Source organism: Pituophis catenifer, unplaced genomic scaffold (assembly GCF_029215685.1).
Source record: "Pituophis catenifer annectens isolate HBS135680 unplaced genomic scaffold, rPitCat1.0.hap2 SCAF_2, whole genome shotgun sequence".
Lineage (NCBI taxonomy): Eukaryota > Metazoa > Chordata > Lepidosauria > Squamata > Colubridae > Pituophis > Pituophis catenifer.
This window is the reverse complement of record NW_027256882.1, coordinates 154,823,599-154,838,753: the sequence shown is the minus strand read 5'-3', so window position 1 is coordinate 154,838,753 and position 15,155 is coordinate 154,823,599. Positions and strand designations below refer to the sequence as shown.

The following is a 15,155-nucleotide window of genomic DNA, read 5'->3' as shown; positions in this document are numbered from 1 at the left end:
TTTCCGTGGGGGCCACTGACTCGCCCCCAATAGCCAGAGATGGCACCAGCTGGCTATATCGGGATGCCGGCATCCACAGCCACTCAGTCTTGGAAGGGTTGAGTCGAAGCCTGTTCCTCCCCATCCAGACCCGCACGGCCTCCAGGCACCGGGACATCACTTCAAGGGCATCGTTGGGGTGGTCTGGGGTGGAGATGAAGTTACTCCACTTTATACATATAGCCTTGTGTTCATTTTACAGGTTGAAGTGTCCCAATATATGTACTTTTTCACTTTTTAATGAGAAATGCTATAATTGATTTTCCTGTTGATTTTATCTTGATTCTGGGGAAGCAGACAGTTTATTTTGACAATTTATTTTCTAGTATGCTTTGGTTTTTCTTATCCTCTACTGGAAGAATTATCAACTTTTTATATGTCAGAAGTTCCCGGTTTCCAGCAAACTATGTTGCCTGGGATTTATGAAACATGCCTTGTCACCATAGGCTGATTTTACACTTACTTTTATTTGTGTGTCAGAGCATTTAATAATATAGAATAGAATAGAATAGAATTTTTATTGGCCAAGTGTGATTGGACACACAAGGAATTTGTCTTGGTACATATGCTCTCAGTGTGCATAAAATAAAAGATATATTCATCAAGAATCATAAGGTACAACACTTAATGATACTCATAGGTTACAAATAAGCAATCAGGAAACAATATCAATATAAATTGTAAGGATACCAGCAACAAAGTTACAGTCATACAGTCATAAGTGGGAGGAGATGGGTGATGGGAACGATGAGAAGATATATATATATATACCTGAATATATACCTGATCCTACCTGGTATCAAAAAAGCTAAGTAGGTTTGAATCTATTTAGTGCTCAGGTGAGAAACATGAAGGAAATACTAGTGGTGTACGTTAGATGATAAAGTAAAATAAAAAGCAAAACCATTTTCATGCTACTGCTAAGAAAACCACATGGGTATATCAATACGGCTCAAGTTGAATAAGTCATGATAATATTCTTTTATTTCCTTAGTTACTCTAGCCACCTTAGTATCTTACATTTTTTTGTCCTTCATGCAAGTAACCACTACTGACTTAACACTTAAATATGCTTAGGAGTGGTATACTAGGCTTAATTCAGGTGTTTCCGATGGTGCTGAGTGGACACCTTCATGGTAAATGCGGTTATTCTGCTCATTTTGCTGGTGTTTTTAATAATTAAATTAAATTATGTCTTAAATTATTTTATTTATTAGACTTATTTGCTATCCAGCTCGCATCAAGGCGACTTTAAATTATTATCAATGCTCCTTGCATTGTAGAATTATGAGAGCTTACAGGATGAGCAATCTTAATTTTCCAAAAAAGTCTTAAGAAATAATCCAAAGTGCTCAAAAAATAAAGGCTTTATAAACACTGGTCTGACAAAAAATAGAGTTTTTAAAGAGAGGCATAACTTTCCCCTCCCCCAAAGCTTAGGCTGTTGCAATAGTATTTGGTTACAACCAGAAAAGTTACATACCCATAGCATAATGTTCTTATAAAGTGTACAAGAAGCTTCTAAAATAATCTTCTTCATATTCTTTATGTGATCATATTAATACTTTTGTTGCTTTGCATAATATTCTGGTTCAGAATATTGAAAAAAACTGCAACTTCTGCCTGAAAGAAAAATTGCATTATCACCCCAAGAAAACAAAATTCCATGTTGGATTTAATTGTGTAAACTTGTTTTTATTGCATAAATTGAAAATGTATTTGGAACCTGTTCTTCGAGTTTATAATTGTACATATTGTATAGCTTTGTGTAGTTGCCAATCTTTTTTACCTTTCTTGTGTATTTTTTTCAAAAGAAGCCTTAACAGTTAGCAAACAACAGCTTTAAAACAGCTTTCAATCTGCTCTAGATCCTTTGTTTTCTGAGATTGTGGTTTCCTGGAAGTTTATTAGTTTTGCTTACTTTAGTCTGGCTATACAGCAAAAGAGACCTAAAACAGGATGGATTGATGACATCAGCAAGTATTGTGGTCCCAATTGGCAAAAGAAAGCTTGGGACCGTATTGATTGGAAAGATGCAGAAGAAGCTTTCATCCTGCAGTGGATAGACAATGGCTAAAAAGAAGATGATACCACTCTTTATGGTTACCAGCAGTTTGTCACAGTTAAAGCAATGGCACAAAATCCCTCAAATGTGAATTTCTAGATTTTTGAAATGCAGCTGTTACAAGTATAAGAGCTGCGGTGCGCAGTGGTTAGAATGCAGTACTGCAGGCTACTTCTGCTGCCTGCGATTCAGCAGTTTGAATCTCACTAGGTTCAAGGTTGACTCAGCCTTCCATCCTTCCGAGGTGGGTAAAATGAAGACCCGGATTGTTGGGGGCAATAGGCTGATTCTGTAAACCGCTTAGAGAGGGCTGTAAATACCGCTGTGAAGCGGTATATAAGTCTTAATTGCTATTGCTATCTTGTCCAGCTCACAGTATAATTTGGACCCTTTTGTTCTGGAAACTGCTTTATGCGATCCTTGGGAAAGAGAGGGGTGATTTGTTTATTGTTCCAGCTATTCATTTGTTACATTGTAAATGATTCCTTGTTCTAATTCCATAAGGATAAGGGAGAGGAGAGAGTTGAAAAGCTCTCATTGTGAAAGTGCAGCATGATTAATTGCGGTTACCACCTTAAAAGGCTTGAACAGCACTCTTTAAAAGGGATTTTTGGCTCCAGTTGTGGAAAAGCAACTCTTTTAAGTTGCAGAGAATTTGGTGTTCACCTATAGGCACATGTTGGGCCTGGACATGTAGGTTCCTTTGACTGCAGGGGTTTGGCTCTAATATAACATTTAATAACTTGTAGTTCATTGGTTGCTAGGCAGCAATTACCCTGAGGAAAAATTGAAAGGTGTAGATATTTAAGAGGTGCCCATTGTAGGATAATGTGCTGCCCCCCCCCCCAAGTTAACACAGCACTGACTTGCTGGCTGGTGACTATCCAGTTTTATCACTTTTAAACAAACAAAATGCTTGCCAATATCTTTTCATTCACACGGTCTCTTCTAGGGCTGTTTGGTATTCCTATATAACAAATGAGAAACTGAGTCTGTGAGCTAATGAATTGTTTAAAGTCACATGAGGCCATGACATGTAGAGATCCCAAATCCAGGACTAATGTGCCGTGCACTGGACTATATTTGTTGAAGCCTGTATTTCAGAAATAATGGTGCTTTGACTATCAGAATTTCTCTGAAATTTTCACAGGAATCTTAAGGTTCATATTTTTAATTCTTTAGGGCCAGGTAAAATGGCCTTTCCTCAAATTGTATAGTTCCACGTACATTTTAGTAGCTTGCAAATTTATTTGCTACTTCTAGCTTCTCTGGCAGTAATCAACAATAGTCCTGCGCTTTTTAAATGTCTGTACCTGAACACTTTTATCCTGAGCAACAAAAGTAAATACTTTAATTTATATCAGAGCTTTGAATTTGGAAAGTGCAAGGATAATTTCCTGAATGCAAGTGAGAAATAAATTTAGACCAATCCTACTAAACAAATTTGCTGTGGAACTAAAGAAAGAGGTGTGAGTTGCTTTTTTCAGGAGATCCAGTTTGATATAGTGGTTAAAGGTGCTGGATTAGAAGCCAGGAGTCTGAGTTCTAGTCCTGCCTTAGGCATGAAAGTCAACTGGATGACCTTTGGCCAGTCCCTCTTTCTCAGCCCTAGAAAGAAGGCAAGGGAAAACTGTATCTAAAAACGTTGCCAAGAAAAGTGCAGAGACTTGTCCTGTAATCACCAAGAATCAGTCTTGGCTTGGTAGACCATAACACATTCAATCAATAGAGGTTTATAAAAAAAGCTGTTCCAGATTGAGAGATTACAATATGAACTATTTTAGGTACCTGGTAGATGACTATTAACTGACACTGCCTTGCAGTGAAATCTGCTCAACCCAATGTATCTGTATTTTTCATAGCAAGATATTTGAGAAGAAAAAAAATATTTAGAGAAAACCTTTTTATTTTTACTTACTGAGTAAATTTGCTCTGAAAGAATAGAAAGTGGAGGAAATTGATAGTAAAACATCCACTCTATTTTGTTTAAAATTACATACATACATACAGTGGGGCAAAAAAGTATTTAGTCAGCCACCAATTGTACAAGTTCTCCCACTTAAAAAGATGAGAGAGGCCTGTAATTGACATCATAGGTAGACCTCAACTATGAGACAAAATGAGAAAACAAATCCAGACAATCACATTGTCTGATTTGGAAAGACTTTATTTGCAAATTATGGTGGAAAATAAGTATTTGGTCAATATCAAAAGTTCATCTCAATACTTTGTTATATATCCTTTGTTGGCAATGACAGAGGTCAAACGTTTTCTGTAAGTCTGTTGCTGGTATGTTGGCCCATTCCTCCATGCAGATCTCCTCTAGAGCAGTGATGTTTTGGGGCTGTCGCTGGGCAACACGGACTTTCAACTCCCTCCAAAGGTTTTCTATGGGGTTGAGATCTGGAGACTGGCTAGGCCACTCCAGGACCTTGGAATGCTTCTTACGAAGCCACTCCTTCATTGCCCGGGTGGTGTGTTTGGGATCATTGTCATGCTGAAAGACCCAGCCACGTTTAATCTTCAATGCCCTTGCTGATGGAAGGAGGTTTGCACTCAAAATCTCACAATACATGGCCCCATTCATTCTTTCCTGTACATGGATCAGTCGTCCTGGTCTCTTTGCAGAGAAACAGCCCCAAAGCATGATGTTGCCACTCCCATGCTTCACAGTAGGTATGGTGTTCTTTGGATGCAACTCAGCATTCTCTCTCCTCCAAACATGACGAGTTGTGTTTCTACCAAACAGTTCTACTTTGGTTTCATCTGACCATATGACATTCTCCCAATCCTCTTCTGGATCATCCAAATGCTCTCTAGCAAACTTCAGACGGGTCCGGACATGTACTGGCTTAAGCAGGGGGACACATCTGGCACTGCAGGATCTGAGTCCCTGGCGGCGTAGTGTGTTACTGATGGTAGCCTTTGTTACGTTGGTCCCAGCTCTCTGCAGGTCATTCACTAGGTCCCCCCGTGCGGTTCTGGGATTTTTGCTCACCGTTCTTGTGATCATTTTGACCCCACGGGGTGAGAACTTGCGTGGAGCCCCAGATCGAGGGAGATTATCAGTAGTCTTGTAATGTCTTCCATTTTCTAATTATTGCTCCCACAGTTGATTTCTTCACACCAAGCTGCTTGCCTATTGCAGATTCAGTCTTCCCAGCCTGGTGCAGGTCTACAATTTTGTTTCTGGTGTCCTTCGACAGCTCTTTGGTCTTCACCATAGTGGAGTTTGGAGTGTGACTGTTTGAGGTTGTGGACAGGTGTCTTTTATACTGATAACAAGTTCAAACAGGTGCCATTAATACAGGTAATGAGTGGAGGACAGAGGAGCCTCTTAAAGAAGAAGTTACAGGTCTGTGAGAGCCAGAAATCTTGCTTGTTTGTAGGTGACCAAATACTTATTTTCCATCATAATTTGCAAATAAATTCTTTCCAAATCAGACAATGTGATTGTCTGGATTTGTTTTCTCATTTTGTCTCTCATAGTTGAGGTCTACCTATGATGTCAATTACAGGCCTCTCTCATCTTTTTAAGTGGGAGAGCTTGCACAAGTGGTGGCTGATTAAATACTTTTTTGCCCCATTGTACATACATACATACATACATACATACATACAGTATATACATATGATGGATATGCAGAAAAGGTGCTTCACAGTAAGGGCACTTCTCCTCTACCTGTCAACACCTTTTAAAAGAAGATACATAATTTCCTCTGCTCACATAGTAGCTGCACAAATCCAAAAAATAGGTGTTGGAGGTAAGAAAGTGTTGACAGGATGCAAAAAGGTACTTTGTGGGTGCGGGCAGGTTTTTAATGCCTCTTGATCTCAAACATGTATTTTCTTTGAATTCTGTAACAATCATATAAACCCAGGAAAAGACTCCGCTTCTTTAAGGAGGCATCAACCAGCAAAGTATGCATGCCCACACTGGCTTTGAAGAACTGCCTGTCCCTAATGCAAATCCATCCAAATATACATAGATACCAACTACCCTATTTTCTGGCAGAATATTCAACATAATGTAGGGTAGAGAAAAGGAGTAAAAATAGTAGGTTATATAAATTAAAAGCATGAGATAGGAAAAAAAGAAACAGAATCAAATCTGGTTTATAAAAATACCATTTAAATTCTCCATTTGCTTCTAACCCGGCAAACCACGTCTACACAGTGATTCATACATTTTGTTGTTTAAACCTCTCGCCTCCTTATGTCAACCCAAACATGTATTTCTTGATCTTTTATTCTTGAACCCATTCAATCTTCCATTATGTGCTTATAAGTCAAATGCCCATGTGTTTGCAAATTTGCCACCCTCTCTGCCATTTTTACTATGAGGCGTCTTGTTCTCAAACCCAGGGACTCTTTTACCCACCTCTTCTTTCCTGCCATAGGGGAAAAATGGCATTTGATAACTGGAAAGAGAAAAAGAAAATACTTTGTCCCCCTGTCAGTTGTCCCCTACTTACTTGTTCTGGGTTCCTATTATAGTGAAAAGTAGTCACATTCAAGAAGATCATCATGAAGAGAGGGATGAGGTTTCCCTCTTCTCATCCAGCAGTCCTTTAACAGAGAGGGAAGATGTTTCACAGCAGTTCACCAGAAGTTGGTTTGGTGAATTGCTCTGGAATATTATCCTTTAACTCCTTCACAGTTGTGGACCTCTTGCCAATACAATGAATGGATTGTTAAGGAGTGTTCGTGAATTATTTCGCAGGAAAAGGGAACAACCCTGCTACCCACTTTTGGGCTTACCAGAAGTACATCAACCAGCTGTCTAGGAGACTGGTGGAGACAACAGGAAGATACATGGAAGCCATTGCTTGGCTACAGAGAAGCCTGTCAGGAGCTGTATGAAGATTATGATCTGCGGCTTGTCAATCCCCTCTCTCAAAGACTGAAAACAAAATTTAATTTACACCAGTAATGAGCAAGTTTCCTATTCCCTTATGTCACTCCCCAGCTATGCTTCAAGCGCCAACAATATAGTATGATAATATTTGCACTATCAACTTCAATATTCCTGTTTTTGTTCTTTTTTTTTATCTTAAAAGTGTGAAGGAGGTTAACAATGCAAGGCAAAATGTATTACACACTCAGCAGAATTAGTATCATTACACTGAATTCCATCTCCATGAGCAAACAGCCAGACAAAAACCCAGATAAAGAATTGCCTCCTACTGCTTTCACTTACATCTTCCTTGAAGAAAATAAACTTAGCAGCCGGGGCCCAACTAATGCCAAAGTGTTTCACAGCAGCTGTTATTTTCAGAGTTGCTTCTGGTCTCTCCGAAATTGCCTTGAGTGCACAATAAGATTCAAATAGATGAACACACAACCCCCTGTTTCCCAACAGGCTCTTCTCTAACTGGATTTCAAAATTTAACATGATTAAGACAAACAAGCTCATATTTCTTCTGGCTGCTTTGACAATTCTTAGTGATATATGTAATTCATTTTATATAGCCTTAAATAAAAATTAAATGCCTGTTAGGACTAAAGTTAAAAACAGAAATTCAAGTAGAATGAAAATCCATAGAGGGTTGGGAAATGAAAACTAGTGTGGTATAATGATAAGGTGTTGAATTAATGCAATACAGGCCTAAGTTTGAATTTTTCATTAGCCATCAAGGATCACTAGAATATCTCTTAATCCAATCTACATTACAGGATTGCTATTGAACAGAAAAATTGCAGGAGAGAATGTCACCATTGTGTGCTCCTGGATGGAATATAAATGTGATGAATGAATAAATAAGGGAATAAATCCTTATTGGTATTGAAAAAAGCCTCTGTATAAAGCATAACCTATTAAAATCTGAATTAGAGATCAAACAGACATTTTAAATTAGAGTCTTTGTTGTCATTACATTAAAGCTAGAAATATACAGGCCTGCCAGCAAAAAAAAAAGATCATTGGCCTATTATTCATTGTGTTGTTAACATTCTATTCACATCTTCAAACTTTCAGACACTTAAGAACAACTAGAAAATTCATTGATATCTTACAGTGGGAAGTCAAGCTATGAAAAAATCTGCAGTGCAACTTGAAAATTATAAATAGCATCAAAAGAAGAAAATTTGAAGTTGCATCAAGAGAAGGAAACACAATTAAAGAGATTGTTTTAAACAATAGCCAAACAGGAGAAAAAAAAGTAATCTAGAGGATTTATTGTAAAGTTTCAACCCTAGTAAAAAAAAAATTGGCTGAATGTATCCATATTGATTTATCATCACCTAGAATGAACATTTATTTATATGTATGTAAAATTCTAGCCAATTTTCAATAATTGTTGAAAGCAATTCCAGAGAGGCAGGTGACCCTTGAAATAAAATTTACGTACCCCTAGATAAAAAGAAATAATCAAAGAGGACAACTGTATTAAGTTTATACATGTGATGACTCCCTCGGATGCTTCCTCGATACCTCTTCAGATGGCTTCAGAAGAAGATGGAACCAGTTGCAGGAACATCTGGAGGGGAGTTGGTCAGTGGTTCCAAGCCATTGAATTATACACTGAAAATCTGAAATTTATCAATATATGTATGGACAAAGTATGGACAAAGCTTATTTTATTATTTGTTTCTTATTTTGTTTGTTTGTTTGTTTGTTTATTTATTTACATTTTTATACCGCCCTTCTCCCAAGGGACTCAGGGCGGTGCACAACCATACTAAAACATGTATATCTATAAAATTTTAAAAACAGTTTAAAACATATTAAATGATTTGGCCCTATATTAAAACCCAAAACACCCATTAAAATCTGTTCTTAAACCAGCCCAGCCTTTTGAAACAGTAGAGTCTTAAGGGCACGGCGAAAGGTACGTAGGTCAGGGATCATATGAATCTCCGGGGGCAGTTCATTCCAGAGGGCAGGTCCCCTCACAGAGAAGGCTCTCCCCCTGGGGGTTGCCAGTCGACATTGTTTGACCGATGGCACCCTGAGGAGTCCCTCTCTGTGGGAGCGTATTGGTCGGTGGGAGGCTATCGGTGGTAGAAGGCAATCTCGTAAATACCCAGGTCCTAAGCCATGGAGCGCTTTAAAGATGGTGACAAGCACCTTGAATCGCACCCGGAAGACCACCAGTGCAGCTCGCACAGGAGCGGTGTTATATTTTAAAGGCAGTGTCGTTATGGATTGATTATATGCTTTTGCTCTCTCCTGATGAATTGCCTTATTGGTATAACAACAAGATTGGCCAACTTTACTTCGTGAGGTCAAGAGATAATGTTTAAAAACGAAGCTGCTTTATCCGTTTCTTAAGACTTTTTTGTTTTTGTCTTTTTTCTGGTTTCTGCTTTTATTGATTTGTACTTTATTTCTTACATTAAAGTGAATAAGAGATATAGAAATGCAGATCAGCTGGATATGCATGTAATTTGAAGTATAATCATAATAATATTGTGTACTTTTGATAAAATTGGGAAAAGTTGTATACCAGCTGTTTTAAAGTAGTCTTGATTCTACATCTTCTGACATTACCTAGGAAAATTAGGTCAGATTGTGAAAAATCCTTGGAGAAATAATAATAGGAAAAAAAATCTGGATTTAGGTATTCATAGCTCGTTTCCAAAGCAGCGAAAGGCTTCAGTTATGGCATCTTCAGTTTATCTCTGACCTAAATGACAATTACACATGTGTTGAAAGATGAGCTCTCAAATTCTAATACCAATTGATTTCTGTTGCACAGACCCTTTTTAAAATACTCTGAAAAAAATCCTTTCTGTTAAAGACATTAGGAATGAAGAGGGCTATTCTTGAGGATTTTTTAAAAAATAAATTCTATTTTGTAAATACATTTGTATGATTGATGATGACTTCAATGTATTTTAATGCAGTTGGAATATTACTTTTTTTTTTTTGCAAATTCAGCAACAAAACTCAGTTGACATTTCCAAACAGAATTAAATCAGTAGGCTGTCTTTAAATGGCCAGAGCAATTTATTGTCTTCCATTTTGTGTATGTATCATTTTCCCCCAGAGATACATTTAGTGTTTTATATGTGATCTTGCATACTCAAATGTGACTATGATTTTTAAAAGGGACAAAAGGCATTTATCTGACTGTTTATCATTTCCTTTACTAAATCCTTCCCATGTACTGCTAGGACTTCACAACCTTTTATTCTTTGTGAGTTAGTGATTGTCTTGTAAATGAAGAAACAATAATGTATAACAGTGTCTGCAGAAATACTGGTGACAAATAGTTCATGTGAGTACTTGCATATCTTATTTTGTGAGGATTGATGAGTCTTTCGCTTTTATGTGAAATGACATTATTGTTCTGATATTCCCATTTGGATTTGAGAGCTGATTGACAGAGTATTGTGGGATGCTGTAGACTCTTTGTAGTGTGTGTGTGTGTGTGTGTGTGTGTGTGTGTGTGTGTGTGTGTAAAGGAGTCCCTGCAAATTCCTTTTCTTGCTGACTATAGGGGATGGTGCTCATCTCCATTTCAAGGCCTTTCAGCCATTTCTGCAGTTATGTGGCCAACATGACGTCACAGAGCACTGTTACCTTCCCACCAAAGTGGTACCTATTTATCTACTCGCATTTGCATGCTTTTGAACTACTAAATTGGCAGGAGCTGAGGCAAGGATTGGAGCTCACCCTGTTACATGGCACTCAGGTCTCGAACCTGGACTGCCAGCATAAATAAAGCATAAATAAAGAAATGAAAGCTGAAACACAATAGAAAAAGATGTTGATTATGGAAAATATTCTGTTGGTAACTGCTTTAAGCTAAACAATATGGAAATTACCCAAAGCACTTATAAAAAATATTGTTCTGAAATGCATTTGGAAAGAGTTCAAGAATTATGACTTAATAGGATGATGATATTGCTCGTAAGCTTCTCTATCTCTGTACCTTCTAGTGGAGGCATTTTACTGACAACACAGTGAAATACTGTTATCCTTTTCATAATTAAAAAAAAATAGAGTTATGAAGATGAATGGATGGATAACCAAATGAAATAACATAGCAATGTTTTGTAGTTATTTAAATTCTAGAGGAGAAAGTAAAATTTAAAATAGAAACAAAAACAATCTAATTAGACATGGTTCACTTGTGTTTTTTTTGACGCAGCCTTCAACATACTATACTATAATGGCTTGACCTCAAAGTGTAAAATCATAATAATCAGACTGTGTATGCTGAACGTTGTAGTTCAATAGATCTGGAGGAAGATTAAAGATAACTTTTCTGAGTCCTGCTTCCTTGATTTACGTTATGCTTGTTAGCCTCCCCAAGGATACTGATGTGGCCTCAAGCCCTGTCCTTGAAGATGACTTCAAAGCAGCACTAAATGCTGCCTTGAGGTTGCTATCTAGAATATGTAACACTAAGGCTAGAGGAATTGCAGTGACTGCAGCTACCAAGTAAATTAAGTTTTAAGAATTACAGGAGATAATGATTAGAAGGGTCTTTAGAAGATAATTCCTGTGCTGGAGTTCACTAGTTTTGCCATTTAAGGCCTTAAACTGCTTAAGCCTCCAATACAACAACATTTCTATCAGTAATGTATTCGCCCCAAAGCTTGAAAGTGTATTATATGGTTACATAGGAACAAGGCCCTCCCGATGGAGGTGTTTAACATCAGAATGCCCTTATCCTGGAGACTAGGGTGTGTTTACTGTTCAGTTCCAGGTGAGGTCCTCTTTTTACTATTTCATGTGTCAACAACTACATTTTGTTTTTTTCTCTATTGTCCCTTGAGGAAAATTAATGCTTCACTACTTATTATGGAAATTGTTTTAATCTTTTAAAGTATTTTAATCGTGCATCATTATTTTCTTCTATTTTATGGATTATAATGTTTCCAAAGATCTGAGTATATAGTTTTTAAATACTTCAATAAATAAAAAAGTACCTGTGAAATGTAGTATAAAATCTATACTTACACTGTACTATAAAATAATATTTATGTAGATTTACATAACAGCAGAAAGACTTGCTGTGGTGGTGCTTCGGCATAGTATGAGGCAGACCCATCCCAAAGTTTATTTTTATTTGCAACAAACCACAAGTCAAAGGCAAAGTTCATTTATGAATTTATGTCTTAGACTAGAATCCTAATTTATTACCGATTTGTACTCTACTTCTTTTTGGAACTTGGGTTTTTATTCAGCAGTGTCAATATAATATTGTTACACCAAAAAGACTATAGAAGCAATATCTTGGCCATAAGTTTCGGTATTTAGATTCAGTTTCCGTTAGACTGATGTCCATGCTCAAATCTCTCCTCTATACTGGATGGTTCACAAATAATCTTTTGGTGGTACAGTTACAAAATGGTGATGACAAATCTACAAAAGCACTTCAGTTGTTTCTGAACTTAATGTTTTTTGTGCTCTATTTTAATCCTTTCATATTTCAACATTTTTTTTCTTGCCATTCTGTAAAGGAATGCAAAGATGACCTTGAAGAAAGTATCCAACCGCCATTAAGTAAACATCAGCTTGGTTCTGAAAGGGAGGAGGGAGTCGAGGAAGAAGCTCAAAATTTCTCTGTCTCGATTCTTTTAGTATAAAAAGGGGTGAGGGAGATAAGAGAATCTCTGTCATGCTGTTTGCACAGCCTGAAGTAATAATGTAGCCTTGTGAAGGATTTGGCCTTTCTTAAAGAACTGACACATTCAGATAAAATATAAATTTAGAATGAAAAAAGAACAGCCATATGGTTCTTTCTGCATATCAAATAGATCAGTGTCATAGAGCTTTATTTAATAAATTAATCATCATCATAAATTAATCATCATGTAACCTATTTTCTATATTACTTTGTCTTTAGTGTATATTACCATGATGGCAAACCTATGGCACATGCCACCATAGGTGGCATGCGGAGCCATATTGGTGAGCACACGAGCTGAGCTCTGGCACGCATGTGTGTCCTGGCCAGCTGACTTTCAGGTTTTCTGGGCCCACCGGAAGTCAGGAAACACAGTTTCTGGCCTCTGGGGGTGGTGGTGAGGAAGGCTCGTTTTTCACTCTCCCCAGGCTCCAGAGCCTTTCTAGGAGCCTGAGGAGGGCGAAAACGGCCTTCCCCACCCTCCCTGGAAGTCCTCCAGAGGCCAGAAACAGCCTGTTTCCCGACTTCAGGTGGGACCGGAAGGCCTATTTTTCGCTCTCCCCAGGCTCCAGAGCCTTTCTAGAATCCCGGGGAGGGCGAAAATGGCATTCCCCATCCCTCCAGAGACCCTCCAGAGGCCAGAAACAGCCTGTTTTCTGACTTCCAGTCCCACTTGAAGTCTGGTGGCCCACCGTACCATTGCATGCCAAAAGTGGGGGGAGTTCGGGGGGGGCACACACATGTGCATAGGACGGGGCACATAGAATTATGGGTGCGGGCACACACATGCGCTACCCCCCCGCACTCCCCCCACTTTTGGCACTCGATGGCAAAAAGGTTAGCCATCACTGGTATATTATATAACGACTCCCAAGGCTTGTTACTGCCATCCAGCTTGCTTTGAATAAATTAATAGTCATGAGCAATGTTAAAAATAGATCATGTTAAAACAGATGAAAAATATGCAAAGTTTATGATAGTTTAAGTGGTGTGGAATACCAATAATGGTTTTTAGAAGGGTTTGTAATCATATCATTTTGATCTAATGGCTTGAATAATACTGTTTGGTGGTAGATCAAAAAGCTGGTTCAGTTGACCATAGCTGCAAATGTACATATAGTAACTTTAAATAGCCTAACCTGCATTTATGATACGTTACATCTGACATTTTGCTACCTTATATTTTTTAGGAGATATTACCCAGAAGGGCTATGAGAAGAAAAGGGCGAAATTGTTGGCTCCATATTTCCCACAGACTCAAGGTAGGCCTTTTGTGATGCTTGAGTTGCTCTTAAGAATATTATTAGTTGGGCTATTATAAGTCATAAGTATGTCAAAAGGTAGTGTGTTATGATATCATTGCATACTTGATTATTTAGATATTTTATTTTATTAAATTTACATGCCTGCCCAACTCTTTGATAATCCCGGATAGCATACCAAAAAAAAAAAAAAGAGTAAGAAAATACTGATTTAAAAACCAAAAACATCTAGAAAAAAACATTCTAAAGAGTAAAATACAGGCAACCGATCACTCGCTCCAATCCAACAACTAGGGGAAGACATAGATTTTTAGGGCTCTTTTAAATACAGTCAGGATGGAAGCCAGACAAACCTTGGGAGTTAGTGTTCCATAGGGCATAGTCTGCAAAGAAAAGTTACACTTCCTGTGTCCCATAAGATAGTAGTGTTTAATGAATGACCTGGAACATCCCTACTCTGCCCAGTCATACTGACTAGGAAGATACTTTAGAAAACAGGTGATCTTAATCACATTCTCTATATTATAGGCAATAAAAACCGTAACATTAATTGCATTTCTTAAGTCTAGTGGTAACCATGCAGCTCACAAAGCAAGACTGCTACATGGATATGATATGACATGTCAATAATTAATTATGCAGCTGCATTCTGGACTAGCTGCAGTTTCATTCAAGGACAGCCTCATATAGAAGGCATTGCAAAAATCAATGCATGAGGTGACCAAATCACAAGTCAGTGTCTGAAAAACTTTCTGATCCAGATAGACATGAAATTGGTTCACAAGAATGAAGCTGAGTAAATACTTTGTTACCTCAGTTGCCATCTGCTCCTCAAATCTGCCATCTGTACGCTGATGACACTCAGCTGTACATTTCCACCCCAGACCACCCCAATGATGCCCTCGAAGTGATGTCCCAGGGTCTGGAGGCCGTGCGGGTCTGGATGGGGAGGAACAGGCTTCGGCTTAACCCTTCCAAGACCGAGTGGCTGTGGATGCCGGCGTCCCGGTATAGCCAGCTGGTGCCATCGCTGGCTATTGGGGGCGAGTCACTGACCCCCACAGAGGGGGCTCGCAACTTGGGCGTCCTCCTGGACACACGGCTGTCTTTAGAAGAGCATATGACGGCCGTGGCCAGGGGGGCTTTTTATCAGGTTCGCCTGATACGCCAGTTGCGCCCCTTTCTGGATCGGGACTCCTTGTGCAC

General features: G+C 38.4%; 1 protein-coding gene across 2 annotated transcripts in view; it reads left to right on the top strand.

The window, feature by feature from the left end:
• DIP2B (disco interacting protein 2 homolog B) overlaps nucleotides 1-15,155 on the top strand; it is a 201,469-nt gene that overhangs the window by 78,683 nt on the left and 107,631 nt on the right. For both annotated transcript variants that reach the window (XM_070937807.1, XM_070937804.1), the window contains exon 2: nucleotides 13,878-13,949. In XM_070937807.1, the coding sequence (XP_070793908.1) occupies nucleotides 13,878-13,949 (72 nt within the window). The remainder of the gene's footprint in view (nucleotides 1-13,877; nucleotides 13,950-15,155) is intronic.